The 26,623-nt window shown below is 46.3% G+C and overlaps 4 protein-coding genes across 6 annotated transcripts in view; 2 read left to right on the forward strand and 2 right to left on the reverse strand.

Moving 5' to 3' along the window:
- The window catches only part of LOC105560766, a 5,327-nt gene extending 3,669 nt beyond the window's left edge, over nucleotides 1–1,658 (forward strand). The window contains exon 5 of one of the 2 annotated variants that reach the window (XM_012010156.1): nucleotides 492–1,658. In XM_012010156.1, coding sequence (XP_011865546.1) covers nucleotides 492–767 — 276 coding nt within the window. In that variant the 3' untranslated portion in view covers nucleotides 768–1,658. The remainder of the gene's footprint in view (nucleotides 1–491) is intronic. The other variant, XM_012010157.1, reaches the window with a different exon arrangement.
- The window catches only part of LOC105560768 (nucleobindin-2-like), an 11,737-nt gene extending 9,924 nt beyond the window's left edge, over nucleotides 1–1,813 (forward strand). Inside the window, exon 9 of the mRNA XM_012010160.1 lies at nucleotides 1,672–1,813. Within this exon, the coding sequence (XP_011865550.1) occupies nucleotides 1,672–1,675 (4 nt within the window). The 3' untranslated portion in view covers nucleotides 1,676–1,813. The remainder of the gene's footprint in view (nucleotides 1–1,671) is intronic.
- Nucleotides 1,814–4,560: 2,747 nt separating this feature from the next.
- LOC105560770 (protein bric-a-brac 2-like) overlaps nucleotides 4,561–26,623 on the reverse strand; it is a 303,865-nt gene continuing 281,802 nt past the window's right edge. The window contains exons 3-6 of one of the 2 annotated variants that reach the window (XM_012010164.1): nucleotides 15,471–15,648; nucleotides 13,605–13,696; nucleotides 11,668–11,907; nucleotides 4,561–10,206 (exon numbers count right to left, since the gene is read on the reverse strand). In XM_012010164.1, coding sequence (XP_011865554.1) covers nucleotides 9,677–10,206; nucleotides 11,668–11,907; nucleotides 13,605–13,696; nucleotides 15,471–15,648 — 1,040 coding nt within the window. In that variant the 3' untranslated portion in view covers nucleotides 4,561–9,676. Of the gene's footprint in view, nucleotides 10,207–11,667; nucleotides 11,908–13,604; nucleotides 13,697–15,470; nucleotides 15,652–26,623 lie in introns of both variants that reach the window. The other variant, XM_012010165.1, reaches the window with a different exon arrangement.
- LOC105560769 lies at nucleotides 20,682–24,250 on the reverse strand. The gene has a single exon (XM_012010162.1). The coding sequence runs from the start codon at nucleotides 22,870–22,872 to the stop codon at nucleotides 22,516–22,518; it is 357 nt and encodes a 118-aa protein (XP_011865552.1). The 5' UTR covers nucleotides 22,873–24,250; the 3' UTR covers nucleotides 20,682–22,515.

Consider the following 26,623-nt stretch of genomic DNA (forward strand, 5'->3'; position numbering starts at 1 on the left):
GAGTGGAGGAAAACTTGTTCTCCTCCACTTGAACATCTACCGAAAATGAAACATGTTAATTCAGAAAATAATAATTACGCACAAAGTCGTGAGTGAGCAAGCTAAAAGTGTTCTGTTACCGGGATCATCATTTATCTTTATCGGCTCCTCGACTTTCTTTTTCATCTCTTCCTTTGTAAGTCGATCGCGTCTTGCCCCTACAACTATGTCTTCCATTATCTGCAAGATTTCAAATTAATAATACATATTTAGTGTACGACGCGCGAATTCACAAAGAAGCCGATCATATTTTCTATAAATCCAAAAGTTGTTCTACCGAGAAGAACATTTTGTCCAGATCCTTTAACAAGAGTGAAGACGAACACGTAAGTTGAAAAATAGAGATTAACTTATTTTTTCTGTTCTAAAGACTTGTATGCAAATAGTGAATTGCGAATCGCAAACTACGACTCGGGCACAATCCGGCGCTAATAAGTAATACGCATTTGCAGTCGTATCCTGAGAAACAACTGGATGAAGTGAGGGATGAGAAAGCTTTTATGGAATATCAAGAACGTGCTTCTGAGACATCCTTTAAACGTCATGGTAGGGACGATTATCATTTTTATTACACATACGAGGGTGGTTTGATAAGTAACTTGGTTCGCATACTAATGGAGAGCGACAGCGACATTCGTATACGTGGTCATAAAGTTTCCTTCTTAAGGATGAATATTCTACGATCACAAGTCATTCTGATGCTAATTCGTTGTTTTACAATTACTTAAACACGAGCGTTTTAAGTGCCACTTAGAAGTGGGTAAAATTGGAATTCGCGGTGTAATTCAATTATTTTTTCTGGAAGGGAAAACAGCGAAGTAAATTCATAAGAGAATCTTGCCTACATTGGGTGACTCCTCTTGTTATAAAACTGTTCGACTTTGACTAAATGAGTATATGCGTGATAGAACAAGCATCGAAGACGCACCACGTGATAAAGTCAATGATATGGTTTTGGCTGTCAGCCGATTAAAAGGGCGCGAGTTAGCAGAGGCCACGGGTATCTCAACTGAGCGGGTTCAGTTTATTTTGCATAATGAATTAGACATGAAAACACTTTACGCAAGATCTGCCGTGTCTGCTCACTCCGCAGTTTGGAAGTGTTCAAGAAGAATCCAACAGATTTTTTGCGGCGTTTTGTGACCATGCATGAAACTTGGATTCACCACTATACGCTGGTAACAAAATGATAGTTTAAACACAAGAGGCAAATGCATATTTTGAGGGTTTCGAATAAACCCACTTCCGCGAAAGAATTACGAACCTGGAGAAACGTTGAAGCAAGTGCGTTGAACTTCGACGGGACTATGTCGTAAAGTAGAATACCTCGCAAAACTCTAATTGTTCTATTTAATATGAAGCCAAATTATTTATCAAACCACTATCATATAATTAATCTTATTGTTAAGATTTATTATTATTCCTATTTACATATACCATGACATGTTGGTTTAGATTTGAATAACGATGGTTTTTTGATGAAAGCGAGATAAGGTTGCAGCTCTGTAATTCAGCGGCTGAATTTGTCGGTTTATACTGTAAGAAATGTGAAGAACTAGAAAATATGAAACAAAAAGCGCTTGAAAAAGTGGATCTTAATCAGGATGGTCGCGCAAGGTACGCACTTCGGAAATAATTAGAACGTCATTCAAAATCGCAGTGTAGTAGTAAGGTGTAAACATTATTATTAAATCCACAATATGAATTAGTCACCATTTGTATTGACACTTAGAGCACAAATGACTTATAATAAATTAAATTGCTAGCTAATAAAGATGACACGTAAACTAATTTTAACATACGTCACTAGAAAGATACGATTGATATATTTTTTTTATAACTCACTGCGGTTGCAGTTAGAAACCGTGATATTCGATGAATTGCATTTATATTGTATAAAATGTGTCGCTGCTAAATAAATGTTTTCGGGCTAGAACTTTACGCATTATTTGTGCGCAGGATACACGATATATACCTGGTACACATAAAATTCGATCAAGACTTACGGTCGACATGTGAAACATTTTAAAAGCAAGACTAAAGTTCTTTAATAATCAGTGTCTTATCACGAGAACGTTGCTTCTGCGAACCAGATTGGAAAAGTTTTACTAAAATTTGGAGAATTTGAAAAGAGAAGGTGGAAGGAAAGGGCAGACATGAAATGAGACACATCTTTCGTTTCTCATATTTATTTGTTATTGCATACTGTTTATGTTAGTATATTACTTAGGTATACGTGCCAAGTAGCAACTTAAATGTATGATTGCGTGATTCATCTGTTTGTTCCACCCGTCAAGCGCGCGGATAGGTAGGTAGGTAGTAGGTAGGGTAGGTAGGTAGGTAGATAGGCAGGTAGGTAGGTAGGTTGGTAGGTAGGTAATGTAAGTTGCTTACTCCACTATATATAGGGTGTATTTATAAGTATAGCATACCTCGGTAGAACGTCTTCTTACGAGCTAATCGGTAATAAATAAAAGTTGGACTCGGGGCCGGGCTTTGGGGGGAGGATCTGGGGGGGGGAGGAGGATGATGGGGGAGAGGGGGAGAACGCGTTTAATAATGGGCGAACGATTCTGCGTTTCTGCGTCCGTGACTAAAGCAAATCGTGCGCGACGCAGTACGTTCTCGCACGCTTTTTTTTTTCGAAGTAAATCGGGAACGAACGTCGTTTCACGAGTCCTCGTCACGGCTACATCTCGTGCGCGTTATCACGCGTTGTTTTATCTCGACATAATCTATCGATACGGGCGACTTATTCAAACGAATTGGGCTACCTACTGAAAAAGAAATACTTGCGTGTGTGTGCTCGCTTTTTCATGTTTTTTTTTCTCTTAAAGGCGAAAGATAAAACGATAGTAAACTACAAAATATTGCCGTTCGCCGTTGTCGCACACGTTGAGTGCGACGAGCGCGCTTATAATCGATAATAACAATTCCGCCAGCCACTGTCTCGATTAAACCGTCGAAGACTATGCTTTCGATATCCCGCATACGATGGACACGTGAAATAATAAATTCCTAAATTATTAACGTAATAAATGTCTCCTATAGATACACAGTTTTCTTCCAATAAACTTTTAAATTATGGTGGTAAATCTCTACTATTAGAAATTTGTCATTTTAAATAAATTTCTTAACTATGGTTATATGTATATATAAATACAGTGCTTATTAGAGATTTGTCGTTCTCCTATTAGATTTTTAAATCATAATTGTAAATACTTGCTTAAATATCTTAAACTCTTAAATAAGCTCTAACAGACTCGTATCCATCGTATAAATATTAAGAGGACAGTCCCCATTACGTCGAAATGTGCGATCGTAGTCTCGATGACGGCACGAGAAAACGTTCGCGGTCTTGCCCAGGAGAAATTATTCCAAAGATTTCTAGTTGCGACAAGAGGGAGAAATAATTGTTTAAAGCGTATCATGTGTAAATCACATGATCGTCAGATGCGTGTCGCACGTTTCTCCGCGGCTGAATCGAGACAATGCCGAAGAGGCTCGCGAGCTTGGCGACGAACTCAAGAAGCACTTCCGAGAAGCAAGGAGACTCCCTTCCTCGTCGAAAGGCCGGCCCGTCCGACGCGGTGCGCTCTGGACCCTCTGTCGGGCGGAAGGATCGAAATAAAATCCGGATCTCTTAGGCTACTTAAAGAGAAGTCTCAACGAGAGCTCCTCGAGAAATAAATTATGTTACACGTTACAGTGATAACGATGAACCTTTGCCGTACATGCTGCTCCTTCTCTATTTACAGTAAAGACAAACAATCTCGTATGTCCCCTTCGTTTTCTCGGCTTCTTGGAGATGTTCTCGGTGTATCATGTCCTGGGTATGTGTCCTCGTGTCCGTGTTATCGCGTCTCTGCGTGTGTATAAATACGTGTTACTCGGGCTCGTGTGCGATTAAATAACCGGGCTCTGAAAAGTGTGCGATCCTATTGCTCGACTAATTAGTTCCTCGCGAAAATGAAAGATGCCACATCTAGGTTGTCCCTTAAACGTTAACTATAGTAGAGAAACGGAAACGCGGCGTGTGTTATCGTCCTCGCGCCGGCCCGTCGGCGACGCGGCGGAATCCGAGCTTCGTGCGATCGTACCGTCCCCGTCTCGCACTCGCACGGAGACGGATTCGGCGCGATCGCGGCCAGCCCCGGAACCCTCGGCTCGGGGAAGAGCGCCGTCGTCGGCCGCGCGTCCTGTAAACTAGTCGTAAATCGTGTGTACGGAGACTACTTATGTTCTGTTTATAGTCGGCTGTCGCTGTTCGCTGTGCAACTCGCTCTCTTTTTCTCGCAGACTTTTTTTTCTCTCACCACTCAATACCGCGGCAATAACGACGATCAAAGGAAAGATTTCACACGTGCGTGGAACGAAAGCCCTCGCCGATCGGTTTCTCCATGCGTGTGATCTGAAACTCGCGGATTACCCGCCTCGCGTATCGACGGTCGCACTCTCTTTCTCTCTCTTTCTCTCTCTCTCGTGACTTTCGAGATTTTTAATTTTCTCAAAAAGATTCGATTCTCTCCAATCGTTTTATTAAAGCTAAGCAGTTCCGAATTTCTTTTTTCAGCTTACAAACATGTGCTACAACTTTCGACAGTTTAACGCGTTGTTCCCGACTCGATTTCGTCTCGGAGGAAGAAGGGAAAAACGCCGAGATCAGTCAGTGCGTCTATCGATAAACGGGACACGCATCCGCGAGCTGAAATAAAATTGGCTCTCACTAAGGTAGCGCCAGAGTCACGCACGTCCGTCCTTTTGTGTGTGTCGGCCCGATAAAAAAATCCTACGAGCTATACTTTATCTTCTCGATTCTAAAGCCTTCAGCCTTTAGTTCGCCTAGCGCAAAACTCCCGTGAACTTTTGTTTCGTCCTCGACGACGTTCGGAAAAAAAGAACCGCGGCCTCTATCTTTATTTCTCTCTCGCTCGCGCTCTCTCGCTCTTTCTCTCTTTCGCAATAAACGCACTCAGCCTCAGTATAATCCTACAGCGTCAATATATCAATTTTTTATATATATATTTATATATATATAATATACTTTTTTCTCATATATATATTCACTTTGTGTTCTATATCAATAATAGCGTATTAGATACTTTTTTGTTCACTTACGTCTTAGGTATGTAATATAGGTATATTCTTTTTTTTTCACCATCTGTTCACAGATACATATATGTATATATCAAAATGTGGAAACGAAAGGGTCCTCTCGAAATAGCCGTTCTCCGTTCTGTCGGTCAGCTGTTCCGCTTTCATTTTCCCCCCCCTATGCTCTTTCCCTCCTACCTAAAATGCGTCGACTTTATTTGCATTGCCGGGAAACTAAAAAGGAAAACATTTCGAGAATATGCCATTCAGGGTATTACCTGTGTGGATTGATCCAAAACACAAATTTTGTCGGGTAGTTTGTTGCTTCGGACATTCACTCTGACACGCACACACAGAGTTCGTAGATACATTGCGTATTCGACATACAGAAGAGGGTTCTCGTCGGTTAACTGAATATCTCGCTCATTGCGCAAGCACGTTTTTTGTTTTGCAAATAGATAAAAATCTCGAAAGGGGGATTTTTCTCTTCGCGAACAGTTCAGGAACGGTCGAAAAATTTTGCATTGAAAAATGCTGCCACTACAAATTTATATCGATCATCGAATTCGATCGAATCGATCTGGATTTGGGGATTACATGAAATCCGAAGAGTGGGACGCTTCGCGCGTTTACAGCTTGTAATTAGAAATAAAATAACAGTCTCTCAAGAAAATAAAAACACAAAAAGTACGCTTACAGAAGTAAGATTGCAGAAATGGTGAAAAGGTCTCCTTGCCGAAATTATCAATTTTTTCACTTATTATTTTAAATCGAGTATAAAATCAATCTAGATCGACGAGCGCCGCGGAGACAATGAAGCGTCAACTAAAAAAAGGGGGTTGTGTCGAGCTAGAAACAAAATAAAAGTCTCTCAAGAAAATCAAAACACAAAAAGTACGCTTACAGAAATGTAAAATAGGTCTCCTTGTCGAAATTATCTATTTTTTTTACTGTTTGTTTTAATCGAGTTTATTACTCGATTTAGACTTGATTTTACAATCAATCTAGATCGACGAGCGCCGCGGGGAAAACGAGGCGTCAACTAAAAAAAAAGCGATGTGTCGAGCTTACGCAACGTATCTACAAACATAATCACACGAGTAATGCATTCAGCAGAATTTCGAATGACTTTTCTCGTCGCTTAGTCAAGTGGTCACGGTCTACGGGACACTTAAATTTTTTTTTGGAAGGCACTTACTACTTTTTTTCTTTTTATACAATATTTAATTTTAAACTCTTCCGCATTCGCTCTCTCTCTTTCTCTCTCTCTCTCTCTTCCCCACGCTCTCGCGACCTCGTGTATTCTCCCTTTTTCTCGCTTTTCTCTCTCTCTCTCTCTCTCTTGCTCACTCTCTCGCTCTCTCTTCCTCCTGCACTTGGATTTTTCGCGATTCGGCTTGCGCTTCTCCACTAAATTTCGGCTCCCCGTCCGCGCAACCCCACTTTTTTCTCCTCTCTCGTTTTTTTGCCGTCGCACATCTCGCGCGAATTTACGTTTGAACACATTAATGCCTAAATGGTAAATAGAATTCGCGCTTTCCGAATTTCTCGCCGAAATGAAAAACGGTGGTCGATTGAAGTCTCGCAACGCGTATACTAATAATAAATCGCCGTTCGTGTCGCCTCGCGACACCGTCGCGTTTTCGCACAAAAGTCGTTTGTATCAAGAATAACGTGTTACTTTTCCCCCCCTTTATTTTTGACTTGCCTGATGTTTTGTCTCTTACAATTAGTCGCCCCTCAGATACGTGTTACGATCGCGCAATCCTTGTTCCTACCCCTCTCATCCCTTCCCCCCCTCCCCTCTTCACCGGAAATATTCTGGCTGCATGAGCGTGGCGCGAGAATGAATTTTTTTTTCTTCCTGCGATTTTTTTACCCTCTCTTCCGTAAAGTTTCCAGACAAACGGATAACACGGATGGCTCGTTTCGCCAAAAGCCTCGTACGAGCAAAAGCGAAAAGCGATGATCTTTCCCTTTCACCGAAGGCCACTTCGAATTTTTTTTGTTTACTTTTTACACTTACAAGGAGTCTCTTTCTCTCATTCTCACTGGCATTCTCTCACACTCTTCCTCTTTCTCTCTCCCGAACCAGCGTGCCGATGTTAGAATTTCCAGAAAATTCCGTCTTCGCGATAAAGATACACCCAAGATTAAGCTATTTGAAAAATTACGATCCGTTTATAGCCGATCAAAGATATAAATGATCAAGCGAGGGTCTTCAGATTAACATCATCAAAAAGTTAAGTACTTGGCGATAATCAAATCTAAAGCGGATCGAATTTATCGTAGACGATCGATTACAGGGTCTAATCAATTCTAATCGTGTACAATTTTGCACTATTTGCTCGACATTATCATAAAATTCGCCTGCTTATTAGCGACAGTGGTCAAATGGAGGATCTTGATATCAGTATCGTCGAAGAGCGATTACTTTTGCGGTAATCAAGTCTAAAACTCTACGGATCGTTCTGAATTTAGCAAAGGTGATTAGTTACAAGCTTCAATAAATTAAACTTAATGCATAACTCCGCTCTGATCTTGCGCGGTATTAATATACCTCGTCACTTTAACGGGTCGGCACGGCTCGTTCATCGATTGTCGAGGACTCGAGATCCCTTCGCGGAATCACGCGCGACGTGTGTAAAATTTTGAAAAATAGCACGATCTTTCGAAAGAAGAACACGTATACGAGTATTTTTTTTTCTCACCTAAAGCCAACCACATTCGCACCTCCGTTCGTACTCGTCCGTTCGCACCCGCGTTCACGCACTCACGCAGACTCGTATATTCAGGCTCGCAATCTCGCATCGATGCAGACACTCGTGGTCGCCGAACTCGCCGAAATTTCGACACGGTCTGTCGTGTCGAGCCACAGTTTCTCGTCCCTAATCCCTAAACCTTATAATTTTTATACTTGGCATACCCCAAATATGGCAGGAAGGCAATCATTATACTTAATAACTTTATAGCGATCATCTCGGCCTAGAGTGTGCTCGCTTTATAAGCCGTTGAATTTGTTTTCTCCGTCTCTAAATACTTTGTCGTACCTTTTTCCCTCTTTCGCTCTCTCGTTCGCTCTTTAATTTTTTTTTTGCTCGTTTGCTTGCTTGGTAGACAATCATAGTGAATTTTGTACATCTCCCTTACTTATCGAGCTTAGATCGGTGACGTCGCTTACTGCCTGGCGTCAAAAGGATGGTATTTCTTGCACAAAGCGTCGCGGATAAAATTGAGATTTTCCGTTTCGAAGAGATTCATAGACAAAAGCGCGAGACTTATCTTTAAGCCGTAATTCGATATACGCGTAGAAAAAGAAAGGTATCTCTATCAGTAGGCTTATATAAGCAACTCAAAACCAGATCTCTATTTTGTCTAAAAGCCAAAGATTTACGTTCTTGGAATAATTTACAGAAATAGAAAATGAGAGTTCGCGAGCTCTGTAATTTATTACTTTCATTACATATATGTATATGCGTATACCGCTACTAAGAGAAACCTTACTCTTGTAATCCTAGAATAATTTTCAAATCTTTCGCGACTCCTAAAAATTAGGGCGTATCACAAACTAATCCATGACACGTTGTGTAAGGACTCGATAGTACAATGTGCTACTCTGTTCGAGGCGGCTTACTTTCTCGTCGATATCCGTCTCGAATAATCAATCATTCGGCAGTAGGCGACCCCTTACGAGTTATTATACATTTGGCATTAAAAGTACAGTTATCGTATAATGCATAGGTATAAATTTCGAGTGTGTATCTTGTATGTACGGCGCGCTCGTGTGTCTGTCTATGTGTGTGTATGCGCGTGTGTGAGTGGGTGAGTGTGTGTGTGTGTGTGTGTGTTTTGTGTGTGTATGTCCATACGTGTGCGCGTGTGTGGGTTTTACCTTTATTACATGTACATAGTCTGTACGACACGACGATGACACGACTATCTAGATTGGAAAAAGGTGGCGGCGCGCTTGCGAGGCGCCGGCGACCCAATAGCTATAGTATGTTTGCTAAAAGAAGGTTTTACTCTCTCTCGCTCTCCTCCCCTGCGTCTCTGCTTGTACCCCGCTGTCGTAGGATCGAGCAGGCCGATCCTCGTACAGGACGGGGCCACTACCGTTCGATCGTTTCTTCCCGAAGCTGCGCCAGGCGAGAAACTCTCGACACTCGCTTATCTCGTCCGCACTCTGTATGTGTCTCCGTCAGTTTTTCTTTTCTTTTGATTGTAAGCCTCTCTTTCTCTCTAACATCCCTCTAAGATATTCGTATGCACAATACATCGCGCTCGCGTATAACGTTCGGAGTCGCGTATGCGTTTATATATACTATAAACTCCCGCGAGGAGGTCAAGTGAATGAGACAGAGCTCGATTCTTCGCGAGAAGCCTACCGGTCCGCATCACCGGCCCTCGGCCGCTGACGGCCTCGAAGAGAGAGAGATCCTCCTCGGGGTCATCGACGCGCCACGTCCTTCCACGGCCGACGATCCTGCACTGCGGCTGACGTCGTCGTCTCTCCTCCTCGTCTCGCGGCCACCGGGATGGCTTACTATTCGCAGCGCGAGTCCGTGAGCGGCTCGAGCTTCACCGGGATCTTGTCCTTGTCCTTGAGACCGTGGGGGCTCTTCACCAGATCGGCGATATCCTCCTGGAAGAGATTCTCCGGGCGCGGACTGACGAAGCTCCGCGCCGGCTTGTATGTCATGCCGCTCACGCCGATGCCGACCTCCACGCTGCTGGGTATGTGGCCCGCCGGGTCCATCAGCGGGCCCAGCGGGCTCGCCAGGGGACTCTCCAACGGGCTCTCGGGCGGCCCGCCCGAGCCTGGACTCGCCAGGCCGAGATTCAACGGGGAGTTGCCGTTGTTGTTGCCGGCGCTGTTGCTACTGCCGAGGCCGCCGCCGCCGCCGCTCGCGTTGCTGCTCGTGTTGTTGTTGTTATGATGCTGGCTGGCCTGCATCGCCGCCTGCAGATTCGACGCCAGGCTGGTGGACAGGTTCGTCGACAGGTTCGTCGCCATCATGTCGTGCTGCTGCGAGTGCGCCGCTGCCACCATGTTGCACATCTGGTGTCGCAGACCTGCGGAACGTCGGAAAATGTAGACAGACCGAAATCTTGATCGAATAATTAAGCCAGCGATCTCTGACGCAAAAGAAACCACGTATTTCAGAGTTTCGAGCTAATTAGGATAGGGTGCCAATGCTTCTTCAAAGTTGCCGATACGCCGACGGGTAAACCGCTGAGGGCACTGTGGTGTACAGATATGCGGCATTGTAAAGATAAAATAAAACAAACGTAGAAATCTCTTTAAGTTGCCAGTGATAGATAACAACGACCAAGCCTTTTAGTCGACATCAACTGGCCGGTGTTTTTAACACAGAAAATTTATTGCGAAAAATATTACCTCGGCCAGGGTTTGAACCTGGACTTCCCTTCTCTCTAGGCGGGCGTCTCGCCACATGCCTCAGTGGTCGAATTAGTGAGACGCCCGCCTAGAGAGGGGAAGTCCAGGTTCAAACCCTGGCTGAAGTAATATTTTTCGCAATAAATTCTCTGTATTAAAAACACTGGCCGGTTAATGTCGACTAAGAAAGCTTGATTAATATAAAACAAATACGAAGTAATAAAGGACACAAGAGCCAGGATGTTAATGTCTAAATAATTTTAATTTTTAAGTTTATTGCGAAAAATTTACCTCAGCCAGGGTTTGAACCTGGACCTTCCTCTCACTAGGCGGGTGTGTCTCTTACAAATTAAAATTATTTAGACACTAACAACCCTGTCTTGGCTCTTGCGTCCTTTATTACCTTGTTTTGTGATTTCACGTCAGAGCCTTACGAATTTTCTTTGTAATATAAAACAAGATAAATAAGACAAGAAGATAACAAGATTAACGCCCACATTAGTAGGCAGTGGTGTACATGATTTAATCAGCGGTTTACCCCTCGTGATACGCTTTAAGAGAGCTGTTAAATGTAAACAGCACAGAATTTCTTTTGAACTAAGAACTATAGGCTTTTTCATTAATATTTTTACGATTATGTGAAAAAAAATTCCCGCCCCTTTCTTTAGTCACGAAACAAACCGCTATAGCTTTCTTGAACTAGCAAGACCAAGTCAGCGAAATCAAATGCGACCTAGTGGACGCGATACTTATTTCGTACCGCTGTTCTGTACCACCGGAAGTCATCGTGTACCTCGTACCATTTGAGAAAAAATGGTGACGTTGCTGACACGAAAAGCCAGCAGAACAAATCGGCAAAATTAAATCGGACCTTTTGCACTGATTTGTACCATCAAAAAAATTCCGTGTTCCACGCTATTTAGGAAAAAAAAAATTGCTTAACGCGAAGCTAGCAGGGCGCAATCAGTAAAATTGAACGTGACCCGCGTCGCATTATTTAGCGCTTGTTTTGCACCACTGAAAATAACTTCGTATTGTCCCTAGGTCCCGCAAGTAGAGCGCCAATCGCCGGTCCCGGAAAAGGACGGAGACGAGAAGAAGAGAGAAGCGAGGAATTGTCTGGCGTTGCCGGTTACCTTGAGCGACCGCCGCGACCGCAGCTACGGTTGCCGCGTTCGGACTGACCGCGCCTTCCGGGCCGTTGCAGGCCGTGTAGTTCGCCAGGCTGGGGTACATCGTGGTCGGCTCCTCCTTGACGATGTGGGGCGAGTGTCCGTCGCGGAATACCACTGCTCGAATCACCCCGCGGATATGCTCGTCGGGCCAGACACCCAGCAGGATCCTCTGCGGTCGTCCTCGTCCCTTCGGGCGCAGATCTACAGACGAAAGGGAAGGAAGGGGGCGGAGAAAGGGGGGAACGAGGAAGAAGAAATTCATTTCGCTGTAAATCGGTTCTGCGATCGTGCGCGAGTCGCAATGGCCGGCCCGCCGCTACTCGTCTTCCCCGTGGACGAGGCTCGTGTTTTCTCAAGAATTCTCTCTCTCTCGACGCGGAATTAACAAACGGATTCAGGGAAAGAACGAGGGCGAGATCCTCACGCGACGCGCGAAGAAGAATCGCTGGACTTTATCGGCGAACGGAATCCCCCTCCCTCCCCTCCGCTGCCGCTAAATAGAGACGCGGGCTCGGACGTTAATCGATAAGAAAACTTTTTTTCCAATCGTCTGTTCATTAACTAATTAGTAAAGGATGTTTCGACGACACGCTCGGTCGGTGTTTGCAGGATGTTACACGCTAATGGCGCGTAACTAAGCGTTACCATTAGGTATTAGATCCGGTCATAATTGCGCGATGTAATTGCGGCTTTTACGGGCGTGACTGACTTTTCAGACTTATTCTCCTCCCGATCCAATGCCGTTTATCAACTATTTACAATTGGCCACGCCGTCGCGGCCCATTACGCGAGTTCCTCGCGCGATGGACCCCAGGCCTTAAGGAGAACGTTTCAAAGGCCAGGTTGCTCAACGCTTAACGTGCGGAATTTCAGGCTCGTTTCCATATCGCGGCCTCGAGCCCACGCGGTGTAAATAACGAAGGGATGAAACGTGCACGGCTTTTTTTTTATATCTCGAGACATAAATTTTCCGTCACGCAATTTTATTTTCCGAGCCGCAAAGTCTACCTGAAAAATTTTTCACCCGTCCTCTTTACGACGCGCCCGGCTCTCGGCATTTCCGGCGTTACAATAGAGCCCTCCGCTATGAGATAGGATTCTAATATGAGGCAGCAGGTTTTCAACGTCCAAATTCAATCGCAAATCTCCTTTCGCAACGATTACGCGAACCAACAATCATTTTTCACGCCGAATGGACTTCACACCGAGGGCAATAAATTCATGGCGGGACCAACGGATGATATGCCCATTCATTTACGAAAGAAAAATGTCACTTAGAGTCGCCAGTGATGATTAAAAGTTAAAACGGTGAGCTTATTGTCAACCCAACTGGCAAGTTTTATTGAATTCGTTACGTTCCGACCTTACCTCGGGTCTTTTTCAAGTGACGATACAAGAAAGCAAGAAAAAATTCATAGACGAGCAAGTCAGTCATCCGTGAAATAGAGTCGAAGGATAAAAATAAGCGCAAATCCGGACATTACCGAGGTTCGATTCGAACTGATTTGCAGTATTTGTCATAAAACAACAAACCGGATGATTACAACCTACGTAGATTTGATTACACTGTCATGCGTTACATTTAAATTTCCGGTGTCGGTGTGTAAATTAATTGTGCTATCAATTTAATTGTCAAGTCTTTTTAAATAGAAAAACCATTTCAGCGATTTCCCGCTTCTTCGTTAGACGCTCGCCGCGTAAAATTCTTGGCGCCCATTAATTTTAGCAGAAACTGCGCTATCTCGTATTAGGTCTATCCCATAATAGGGGGACTCTCCTCTAATATCCGCCGCGTCGCGGCCCCGGCCGTCGGCATCGAGCTCGCCCTCGTCATCCGGAAACGCATTTGTCGATCGAGGAGCGGGGGCGGTTTTCAGACACTGAAAATGGCAACTAACACTCACCGGCCCCGCCGTCGGCGCTAGGACCCAGCATGTTGTGCACTCGGTTCGCGTACAGGACGAACGTCGGGTAGGGGATATCGTATTTCCTGAAAGGTGGAAGCGGGATACAATTATGATTTGTGGCTTATAATTATAATCAACATAATTTATAGCTCTGCTCGCCCCGCCGCGTATCTTACATCCGCGCCGCGTAGCGTCTCTTAATTAACTTGAGCTATTCCGTCCCAGCTTTGTTCGTATTTTAATGCTATTTTATGTTTATCCCATTTCATTACGCGTTTCACTTTAATTTATATTAATTTTATTATACCGACGGAGTATGAAAGATTCAGCGGGACATATTTGAATGCATGACGATGGAAATTATGCAATCTCTCGAAATTATGCAATCGCGTGGGGAGTACGGGCGATGACGTTGCGCGTTTAACGAAGTAACGCGGAGGCTTCTCGCGAGGAGCGACGCGAGAATCGCTCGTCTTGCGTGCCCCCCCCCCCCCTATGCGATTACCGTTACATTTCGTTGTCCCGTTCGCTCGCGCGAGCTGAAAAACGTTAACGAAATTGAAGGCGATTAAAAAAAGGGGGTGGGGGGGCGCCGGAAATTTTCGAAACGGCACACAGACTCGCGGCGGGAAGCGTCAGGGGAGCATTATCGATCGTCGGAATCGATTATCGTAAAAATTATCGCTCGCGGCTCGTAAAGTCGCGCTTTATTGAGTCGCTTTGTACGCGAATTAAAAGAAATCCCTTTAACGGCGAGTCGACGTTGTTACGCAAACGTGATACAGGCTTTACGACGTCCACGCGCAAATGATTTTTAAAGCAGCCGCTTTGAGCAGCAGGTCGGACGATTATTTAGCATGATTCAGGGCCGGCGATAAGGTATGCCTGATGCGGAATAATTTCCAGGAATTTTTCATTGCGTAATAACCCGGCTCTATTGTACGCGCCGCATCATAAGACATTTATATAACAATTTTAACTATTTACCCGGTACATTGCGTGAGTTGGCGCGCGGAGGAAACAACGGCGCGGCATAAACTCGCATAAAATATTTATCTTTCGCCCATCACTTATTAACGCCGCAAGAACCGGCTGCCGCGCGGGGCGGACTCTTGGAATAAGCAATTGAAATAATTCTTTAATTTTTATATTAACGCATTTCATCACTGAGGCGTTAATATTAAATGTCGCGCCACCGAAGTTTTATGCAGCCGCGCGGGGAGTATATTATTAATTTTATTATTGGTTCCGCGGACGCACGGCGCCGCCCGCCGTACACGGAAAATGATTGCGAGTAAATTAATTATTTTTGCAATACACAGCGGAGACATCTCGATATATTTTTTAAATTAGCGCGTTTTATATCGGCCGATGTATTAATACATCGCGCGTAATATAGCGAAAAAGTGCAATTAAATGAGATAAATAATTTCTACGAAACGCGCTGGAAACGCTGCATCACTTTTAAGATTAATATGTTGTATCGATTAATATTAATATTACACGCGATAGACGGCCCCGTAACGCGAGCATTTATTTTTACCGTGGTATTTTTTAACGCGCGGTTCTCCTTCCCGAATAAATTTCTTATCACGTACCAGCAATTAATGAAATTGCGCAAGGATATAACATCATAATATATGTTACATTTATTTTTACCGTAGTATTTTTTAACACGCGATTCCCCCCTTCCGAGTCAATTTTTTATCGCGCTCCAGCAGCTAACGAGATCACGTAAGGATAATACACCGTGGTACAATCTTCTGATACATTTAAAGAGACGGTAATGATTTGATGCATTCGAGTATTGAAAAATCAAACGGGAAAGTAAGAAAGTAATAGCTGCCGAGAACGCACCTTGCCGCTTGGCTGAGGGAGAGTCCTTCCTTCAGCACGCTGAAGATCGCCTCCGCCATGGTCTCCGGCCGCCAGGACTTGAGGGGTCCACGTTCCCGGAAGCGCAGATTGTGCACCAGGCTCTGGTTGGTGTTCCAGCACTTCTGCCACATGGACTGCAGCTGGTACTGGTAGCTGTCTGCTAGTAAACGCCCCCCGTGGAAAAGAGAAAACACAGAAAAGCAGCTATTAGTCGGGGCGATCGACCAGTTGAAGTGGGGTGTGCGGGGGCCGGAGAGGGACAAAGGGGTTAAGGCAGGATTCAGGGTGAATAAATGTCCTCGTTATTGCATGATTTTTTTATTAATCGATCGTCCATCACGCTCGTTCGCCTAACGCGTGCTCGTCGGCGGGCGAACTCTCGCGAGAGCCCTCGATTCGCGATCGGGATCGAAGCGCGGAGGGGGCCGAGCGGGTAGGACGAATCGTCGTCGCGTTAACGATTCCGCAATGTGCAATTTTCACGCCGAATCGATACTCGCTCGTCTCGATGCACGCAGGTGCATCTACCGTTTATACCTTCAACGTGGGCGGAGCCACCTAGAAAACGGCGCTTAAGAAAGACAGGTATGTACTGTGCTTCGTGTGTGTGGGTGTGTTCATGAATAGATCGTGGCAAAGTAAATCTAAAGGATTCACGTCTTTCTGGGTGAAACCCAAATATCGATTGTATTGCCGTTTGCCGCAACAATCGTTACAAAGCATTACAGGAGTCGTCGTTAAACGGAAAAGGCACGTCGCGACTAACGCATGCGTTGCATTAACGCTACTTAATACTAAACCTTCTCTTACATTAACTACAAACACGAACGAATAATTATTGCGTCACGGAGGGAAGGGGATTCTACGCAAGTAACGGAATGTACCTTAGGGCGCGTCTTGAAGAAATCAGGACGCGTCGTGAAACGCGACCTCGGACGGCCTCGCGGGGCCGTTTCGGAGCGCGCGTCCCTGCATCGCTGCTTATCAGAAAATTTGTTTATACTTGAAATAACTCGAATCCCTTATTGCTCTTTCTTTCGTCAACAAAATACAACATATGGAGCACTGCCCGTAACGCATTCTATTCGAACGTCAGGCATTTTGCGTCCGACGTTGTTGCGACGTAACGCGAAAACGTAACAGCACGAGTAACGTCGTAAATTCATTTATAATTGCTTTATTATAATATCGCCATATCCGATCGGAAGCCTCGCAATAAAGAGTACACGTCACTTGGCGCACCGCCGACTACATATCACATACTATTATAACGCATTAAGAGTCTCCTTGACGTAGCGGAGTATTTTCCAGCGTCGCGTGCGGAAAAATTTATCGAATAAGAAAATCTGCATCGACCGGAGAAATTTCTGACGCGAAAGGAGCGGCGGACCTGAGCGAGGTGAAAGAAAACGTCCGGCGCGGCGGCGTATCGCAGCGACTTCCGCCGCTCGCGTATGGCACGTATGGCCGGCCTCAATTCGCGACAATTATTTGATAGTTAAGTTATTGGCTCTAATTAAGCCTCCTGATCAATTTGACGATTAATACAATTCATTGGAAAAGGCGCGCGCCCGGCCGGCCCGGGCTATTCTTAGACTCTCGCGGCATCATCCGACGCGAAAATTCCCCGTTTCGCGCTCTAACGTTCCGACGAGCGACAATGCCCGACGTCTCGAGCCGCGGATCTGGGCCGCGTTTAATTATTGAATTCTTATTTGGGTCAGGCCGCGACGCGAACGCGAATCGCGGAAACCCGGTCGTCGCGCGATTAATTTCGCTTACGTTATCTTTTATCTAAGAAGGCACTAAGTACATCTCCCTCTCGTCGCTCGAGAGCGACGCAGACGTGGTCGCGCGGCTCTCCCATAGACTTATATGCTACACTGCCGCATCCCCATGGACGCGCTGTCCTAAACATTAGACTGCAGACCTATCAAGTGAGTCATGCTCGCTCTCTCTCTCTCTCTCTCCGTCTCTCTCGCTCAGCATTAAGAGCGAGGAGAAAACGAGCAGGTCAGACGCATTGACTCGCTTCGGCTCTCCCTCTCTTTCCACATCTTACGACCGACGTCTCCGACGGATGGCGCAGTCTAGTATACAAGTCTACGGGCTCTCCTCGCTCCGACCGACGATCTTTCCATACCGGGACGCACGTGGCGCGACGCGCTCAACGACGTTACGCAACGTGTCGCTGCTCGCGGTCCGGCCCGGAACGTCTTATCGATGCGCCGCAGAGGAATCCCGTCCTCGCCGCGGGACCGCGGCGCGCGCGCTCTCGCTCTCGCGGCGCGATTATCTCCGGAGGCGGTAGCACCGGTCGTAACGCGGCCGATTTACGGCCGCGATATCGCCCTCGCTCCGCTTCCGATACTCTATCGGGGAATGTCGCGCACGCCTATTTTAATGCCGCTCATTCACACTTAATTTTCTCACCTCTCGCGCCCCCAGGCGCGCCGCGCCGCGCCACTCGGCGTGTCGCGCACTTTTAGCGGACGAGCGATAACACCGGGTATAGTGTTACGTCGTTCTCGCCGGGATTCAATTAACGCGCCGCTCGTAAATACGCCAACCGCCGGGTCCCCCGCGGGGAACGGGGGGCGGCGATCGGCGATAATGTGACGCGGGGAAGCACGCCAGCGCGTCGTCGGAAGGCGTTTCCACCGAGCCCGTGAACGATAACGCGAGTCTCCCCCCCTCCCCCCCCGCTTTCCCCCTCGCGGAAGGTGCGCGAGGACGGTAGAGGCGACCTCGATCCACGTCGCGTTGTCATAGGGCGACGATAATACCGGGCCGTTTCGCGAGCCGCACTTTTCCGGCGGGTTTCACCGCGAAACCCGCGGACTCGGCGGACGTCTCGGGCGTCGGGAACAATCGCGCCTTTTTTTCTCTCTCTCTCTCTCTCTCCCTCGATGTTAATCGCCGCGTGTTGACCGATAATCGCCGGATATTAGCCGCTCGCGTTGCCCGGCGATGCGCGGCGATACGACGCAGCCAATAATTGCCGCAAAAAGCCAGCCGTCTAAAGCGTTACCCCCGTTAACGTCCGCGTCCAGTTCCACGTGCGCGTAATTGAGTCGTTTTTGCCCCTCCGCGCCGCCCCCGCCGCGGAAACGCGAGCACGCCGACGCCGACAAAAGTGTCGTGCCCAGTCCCGCGACACGCTCCGCGCTGGCGGCGGAGGTAATCTAATAACACTCCTGGCCGTCAAGTATTAAGCGTCGCGGAACGAGATTTCTCCGCCGCGGTAAGAGAGAAAAGAAAAGGAAAGACGGGAGAGCTAAACGCACGAGGAAGATATGCCCCCTGAAGTTACAGCGCGCTCAACTATTTCGAGCGGCTCGCGCGGAGTTCGGTCCCCGCTATATCGGGATGGCGGGCATTCCGGAGCCCGCCGGCTAGGGGGGGGGGGGTAAATTGATTCCGAGTTTTAATCCGCGGATCGCGTATGCGTTATTGTTCGCGCCAGTCATTTTTATACGAGCGCGACTTTTATGCATCACGCCGGGCCGAATAACGATCTCCCGTACGTTTTCATTTAGCGCTCGAGTCGCGTGTCGGCGAATTCAGGGGCCGATATATATTTAGATGCGGCTCTCTTTTGCACGGTCCGCCGCTCTGCTCCACTTTCGTTACGTTTATCCGAGCCGTTGTTCCCTCGCGCATTACGTCCGCACTCTATTTGCATTGCCGTTAAGTAAGCTGCGTGCGCGGCCGGCGCGAATATTTCAATTTCACGATATATCGCGTCCGCGCGCTCCGCGAAACCTTTTTGTCGGGTTGACCGAACGTTTCTCGCGCAGCTAGACCGGCTTTACTATTCGAGCGGGCGGCACACTTCCTTCGTCCATTTTGCTCATCGCAGATCGTCTCCCCGATCTTCCCCGGCTTCGAACAATGCCTCGCCGCAACGAGGAGCGGATACGCGCTCGTTTCATAAATGCGATTAGACTTGGAATGTTAACAGATACGCGCGTACTTTCCTACAGAGAACGCCTTTCTCCTCGCCATTCTAATATACTAGAGATAATTATCTCGCAATTATTGTCGCCGGCAAACAGACGAATTGAGTCCGACGCGCGCAACATGGCAACGCAAATAACTTAAACAATGTCTCTCGCTACTGGTAAAACTCGTAGAAAAATATCTAGTTACGGCAATACACGCGGGAAGAATTTCCTATTGAAATTTCGCCTGAAATCGGCATTTCGAAGAACTTTATGAGTTTTTCGAAATTTTACCATATATCTTACCCTAATAACTCGCCTGAAATTTGAAGAGAAAATTCTCCCCGTAGCATCAGCGTTGAGCGTCAGCAACGATCTCGGTGACAATTTGGTCCCGTCGATCCGAGCCGTACAGTGACGGACAGAATGGCCGCGACACTTTCTTCTTAATAAGTTTAGGAACGTGCAGTTGGATTGAGGGTTAGGGCCTGAGCTGAATGGCTGTCTTGTACTCTTAAGACGACGTTTTGTGTTTCAAGCCTTTGTCTTAAAGTAACGCACAATAACTGTCTTGTGACTTAACCCTTTGAGGCATACATTTTTCTATTGAACCATTTTTTCGTGAAACTTTGTATACAAGGGTTTTTTGGGGTCGCTGATTACGAATTCGTTATCAGATTTACATAATTCAAAGTGGCGGATTCAAGATGGCGGAATTCAAAACTTGAAAGAAGAACATCATTCAACTGTGATTCAACTATGCTAAGAAACATTATTTAGACGTTACTTGGACCCACGGAATCTAAATTCCAGTTGCAAAATTGAAATTTGATAATTTCTTGAGATTTACTCATTCTTGGCGCTACCCAGAGCTAACGACGCGGCCGTGGCGAGTCCCTAAATACCGCAATCAAACGCGAAAATGCTGAAAAACCTTGAAAACTCAAAAAAGTCACGTACTTTGCACTCGCCATTTTGGGTCGGCCATTTCGAATATTGAAAATCCGACATCAGATTCGTAACGAGCGACCCCGAAAATCCCTTTGTACCAAGTTCAAGAAATAATCTTAAAAAAACTTGGTCAATAATAAACTTTTCCGAAAAAATTGCTGTTTTCTCATATTTCGCTAAGATATCCCAAAAAATGCAAAAACCTGACGTAGATGCGTTCACTAGAAATTAAATGGCCAAAAAGTAAAGAAGCTGAGGTGGTAACGTGGGTCACCACCGTGCTTCAAAGGGTTAAGAACGACAGCCATTCTGCTCAGGCCCTCACGTTTCAAAATCTTCTCCGGGGGGACATCTTACTCGACGGCCATTTCGAAGCGTTTCCGATCCGTTTCTCGAGTTCCTAAACTCGTATTAAAAAAAAAAGAGTGTCGCGACCATTCGGTCCATCGCTGTACACGCTGTGCGTATCGGAAGGTATGTACAGAGCGTGGTATATACGCGAAGAGGCGGAATGTTACACATCGTGTTCGTCGATTAAATTACGTGGAAGACGGAGATGAGTGGAGGGCACTAAACTCGTTACACGCTAAGTCATTCACGAGTATCATTCGCAAGAGCGCGGGAAAGCTCCCGAAATTGGCGCGAACACGTTCGAAGATATTCCGCGAAACGCTGCTTGCCTTTTCAACCGGCGCCGACCATGGAATTTCTCGTGTGCAATTAATTTCGCGACTAATAAGAAAATAAACACGCGACCGCCCTGACGAATCGACGGCGCGCTTTTAAATCGCACTGAATCGCGAAAACGTTCACAAAACGCTTAAAGCGTTTCCCAACGCGTTTCTACCGTTCCATTTCCCCGGTCTCTTTTAGTATAAATATTTCTCGCGCGCGCGTTCTCAATGCGAATCGAGTTATCCGCAAATAAATTAACGTGAGTCCTCTTATTGTATAATATGTCATGGAAATTCTATTACTTCAGAAGCGTTGGAGAATCGAGGGGGGGAGAAAAAGGATCGGGGAATATTGTCGCGAGGGAATAACCGCCGCTAATCGCCGTTGATGCAATCGATTCTGATGGATATTAAATTTAATCGAACGTAGACATTTTTTGCCGATTAAAGTCCCCACCCGATTTTTACCGCGTTATCATTTCGCGCGATTGCCCGGGCACGCGACGCGAACGCGGCGTTCGATTTTCAATTAGCAGGCAAATTCTTCCGGCGACCTTGCTTGTGCAGCGATTTTCCGCGTTGAAGTCTACGGATTGCGCGTCGATTGTCGGTACCGCGCGCATGCTCCGGAGGAATCATACAAGTGGATCGAAAAAGGGGAAAAAAAGGACAGCGATCGTGAAAATGTTCCAACGTGTTTGATGCTGGAAGACGTTTCGTTGTGCGCGTTTCTCTCTCTCTCTCTCTCTCTCTCTCTCTCTTTACTTAAATCCTTATAATTAGAGCCTTTTGAGGGCTGGTTCGGCGACGCGATCTCGAAAGGCGTATTTTAATCTCGGGGACAATCGAATGCGACGTCGTGAATTTAGTGCCTTCTCTTAGAACGCGCCGGTCACCTTTAAACGCGCCACCGTTTCTTTTACGGCCCGAGAATGCGAGCGCATCACGAGCGGGGATGCGAAATAAAGGTTGCATGACGCGTCCGACGGCATGCCGCTCGAATCCGACTTACTGTATTCTCTTTGCCTTAATGTCGCTTGAATGAACTCGTTGTCGCTGGGACATTAAATTTTCCACATTTTTCTTCATTCTCGTCCGCGAGGCAAAGGCGACCACCGCCGCATTCTCGGCCGACGAGTCTCGCAGTCGTGACAATCGGGAGAGAAGGAGAAAGAGAGAGAGAGAGCGAGAAAGAAAGAGAGAGACATGGCGGAATCTCACTTCGGATTACATTTTCGCGCAATTCTTATTTAATGAGAATCAACGTCCGTCAAAAAGATCGAGTTCACTGTTCTCTCGGAGAGAGAGAGCAAATTTTTACCGACTTACCGAACGAAATTGCGCTCGCGACGAAACAATTCAGCAAATAGGATCAGAGTAGAAATAAGATTCGGCCGCTCTCTCTCTCTCTCTCTCTCTCCGCGATCAGTCTCGACGCGCGACGGACCGGCGGCGCTAAGAGGAGTCGGCACCGTTCTCGTTCTCGTCGTTGATGTAGAGCGAGACTATCGAGTGCTTTTTGCAAAAGGCCCACCACCAGCGGAAGCCCGACAGCCCGGTGAACACGAAGCAGGGGTCGTGCTTCCGCCTGAGGTGCTCGACGAAGTTCAGTATCGCGTTCAGGGACTTCTTCGTGCGCCGATTGTACGGGCTGACGCTGATGTCGCAGCAGAACTCGAGCACCGCCGACTCCTCGCCTGGCTCGAGGGCGGTCTCCTCGAGGATCATCATCCTCTTGGACTTGCCGAGGATGTTGTCGTAGAGGGTGCCCTTCGGGATGCCGTACTTGGTCGACGCCTGGGTGAAGCGCATCTTCTGGGTCACCACGGCCTCGATCGCCTCCTGGAGATCGTGCCGCGTCCACGTCGGCGCCTTCAGCTTCAGCAGGGTCGTATAGTCAGCTAGAAAATAGTCAGCGATTTCTTTTCGACTCTCCGGCCTCGACTCTCGTCTTTTAATTTTTCGCGTGGAGAACCGCGGGGCAAAGCCGCACCTAGAGAAGACTGGACGAAAAATCGCGCACCTCGACGGGGGCTATCTCGCCCCTCGTACACTTCCACTCTCGCTCTCTTCTGCGTTAGTCTACGTTCTCAATTTTTGGGTGTCTTTAGCGCCAACACACCCGATGGCACAGCAAAGAGTTTGTTGCACAAGACAAGATAATAAAAGATACTTATTATCATAGGTAGGGATAGCCGTATGTTAGCGAGGAAATGGAAACGTAAGTGCAAGTAAAAAGAATGTAAAATAGGAAATGCGTTTACGGAAAACGTACACGGTTAAAAACTTGAGCTACCGGAATTAGGCGGAATAGCTGTAAGGGAGTGTGAGGGTACAAATGTGAGTTGAGGCACTGTTTGTGAACCAAGTCCACTTCTTGGCATGTGTGCTGAAGTTAAGAAATATTATTATTAATAAAAGATATGAAGATGACACGGAGAATACGCTGAGGAACCTCCAAGGTGGAGCGTAAAATTAATGAGGTGTTAATGGAATATTAATGAAACGAAGCGTAGTTAACGTGTCGTAAATGTGAGAAGAAAAGTTGCGGAAGAGTCGACAAATAAAAAGCTCCGGGGGGGACAATGCGAACAAGAGATTGAACGAGGTATTAGTATTTTGCGGACCGCACGGAATTATTCATTGGGGAGGGGCAGGTTGGAAATTATATATTAAAAATTATATCGCTGCTCTCCTTTCGTATACATCGCATAAGTGATTAACGCAGCTTGCTAATGAAAAGAAAGCACGAAACCAGGAAGGTGGCAATTAAACGTAAATAGTAGCAGAATAGTCGCGAGTAAAAATATATCAAACCGAGTACGAATTTTACGAGGCTCTCAAGATTCATTCGTCCTGAGTAAGCAATCAAAATAATTTACCAGCATTAAAACGCGAGGAGGTGGCAGCGGCGAATTAAAAAGAGCATCACGCGGGATTCAAGTCTTTCTCGAAGACCCCGGCGCGAGGCTTACGCGGCCGACTTGGAGCGCGCGATCGGCACGAAATTAAAAGATGCCGATTTAATTATCATTTTACACGTTGCTATTAATCGTAATTATCGGCGCAATCATTATAATTGCGCTATAATTATCCCTTTAGCCGGCTCGCCGCCGACTAACTCCGGGGCGAAAGAGCCGACGGAAAGACGAAGGCAGGGAGAAGCGGGAACGGGACCACCGTGTGGTCCACAGAGCGTGTCACACCCACGCGTGTTAGCAGCAGTTAACGTCACTCACGTCGCCCGTGCGATTTATGCGGTGTCGCGGGCGCCGCACCGATTTCTGGCCCTCGCGAACCCGCGCGCAATTGCGCAGGAAGTGACTTAACGTCCGGGGAGGGATCGCGTGTGACGAGAAATGATAGGCCGCGGCAAGTCGGATTTTATTCCTCGCAAAAGCGCGCCGGACTTTTATTTTTGTAAATTAATTTAACTGCCGTTTCGAGCGCGAATCTGCCACCTGGATGCAAATGCATATTACAAGCACCATCGCCGAAACCGCTTAATATACGCAAAAAAAAGATGAAAAAAAATATATAAAAATAAAAAATAGAAAAACTCGCAAGTCGCTTTCTTTTAGCATAACAATCCGATTGCATCGAAATATGAATAATTTCGTTTCACGCGCGAATCGACCGTCCCATAACCGGCGGGTACGATCGCCAGTGAACCGAAAAAAAAAGAAAGGGGATAAAAAAAACGGTCACGTATCGCGTGTAATGGCGTCGTGGCTAAATCCGGGCTGGAAATAATCGCGTTGAATAATATTATCATACAATGGCGTTTTGTCGCGCGCGCACGTGCAACCTGTAGTTTCGCGAGGGGGCATTTTCTCTCAGACTGGCAAATCGTCGTTTGCTAGGCGGACAATCGCGGCTAAGCGAACAATCGCACTTGGGCAATTCGCGTCCTCAAAAGGCGCGTGCGGATTAGATATTAAATCTGATCACCGGGTCGCCTTATCGGGCCGTAACGTCGGGAGAAACTCTTAATTGTTTCAGTTTACATCAACATATCCGTAATTTGTCCTCGTCGCTCTCTCTCTTTCGCCCTCGATAAATTAATGAAGGTCCTCCTTAAAAAAAACTCTAACCCTTTCACGAACGGATTACTTTTTGCCGTCAAACTTTTGTCCCTACGGTGGCCTTTTCAGCAACAGAATGCACGCTGAATCGTTGAGTCTTCGAGAAATTCTTTTAAACTTTTAGACAGCGTTTTGGCGCCGACCAACGTTTCTTCAGTTTTAAGGTGGCTCCTGCATAAACCGACCAAAAGTAGGAAGAATTGATATACAAGTGTGTTGTAATTGTAAATTTTATCGGTACGCGAAATTTCAGACCCGGTCGCCGATGAAATGAGATAAAGAAGAAGAAATGTTAAAGTTGTACTTTTTAACATTCCGGTGAACACCAAGTAACAGTTACATAACATCAATATTATAATTTCCTACTCAACAAGGTAAATGTAACATAACACCCATGTCATATTACATTTACATTGTTAAGTAGGAAATTATAATATTGACGATAGGTAGCATTCGGGAACCAACTTTAGACTGTTTATTGCGATGAATATTTCCACATGCCTCGGTGGTCGAATCGAGACGCCCGCCAGCGAGAGGGAGGTCCAGGTTCGAACCCTGGCTGAGGTGATATTTTTTCGCAATAAATTTAGAATGAAATATTTAGACACCAACAATAGACATAAGTGATACTTTTTACGAAAAAAGTCATATGGATTTATAAAAATCAAAGGGACCCCATCAAAGCACCCATACTAACTCCTTCGTGCAGGAGCCACCTTAAACAGTTGTACACGCACCGGCACACGGAAAAAAACATTTAGCTGCTGTAGCTAAAACTTACAATTAGTAAAATATGGACAGCTAATATTTTTAGTTGTGATAGCTCAATATTTTACTAAATTTTAGCTACAGCAGCTAAATGTTTTTTTCCGTGCATAAATGCTGTCCCTATCCTTGTGAGGTACACGCACACAACTAGAGTCCCTGTGGTTGTGTGCGTGCACCTCGCAAGGATAGGGACAGCATTTATGCCGGTGCGTGTACATGCCCTCGCCAGACAATAGCGCGTACTATGAGCGGGACATTGGCGTCCCAAGGAATCAAAGAGACAAAAAATAGCTGCGTTCAACAGAAAAGGCTGCTTTGCAACAGTTGTAAAGTTCGTAAATTTGACTGGAGTATGCTCTTAGATTCTGTCATAATTAAGAGCATACGCCAATTAGATTCAGGATTTTTACAACAGTTGCAAAGCAGCTTTTTCTGCTGAACGCGGCCAATGTAAGCGGGCAACGAAAGGGTTAAGATACAGGATGCATCTCTCGGAAGCAGTGCACTTTCTCTCAACGAAATCCCTCGGCGAGCCCGAAATCGATATTGTCAACGGGAAAATGGTATCGCGTGCCGGAGTTCTTTAATCTCCGAGATTCTGAATTACTAATTTCTCCGAGGCAAACGCGGAGCAGAGGTGAAGGCACGATGTTCGCTTCGAGAAACGCTCTCGTCGCGGACGAGAAAAGCGCGGAATAAATAAGCGTGAT

Source organism: Vollenhovia emeryi, unplaced genomic scaffold (assembly GCF_000949405.1).
Source record: "Vollenhovia emeryi isolate VEMERY1.0 unplaced genomic scaffold, V.emery_V1.0 DF939222.1, whole genome shotgun sequence".
Classification (NCBI taxonomy): domain Eukaryota; kingdom Metazoa; phylum Arthropoda; class Insecta; order Hymenoptera; family Formicidae; genus Vollenhovia; species Vollenhovia emeryi.

Excerpts from the sequence above, each read along its gene's own strand:
- LOC105560769 (XM_012010162.1), bottom strand. The coding sequence starts at position 22,872 with ATGCGCTTCACCCAGGCGTCGACCAAGTACGGCATCCCGAAGGGCACC.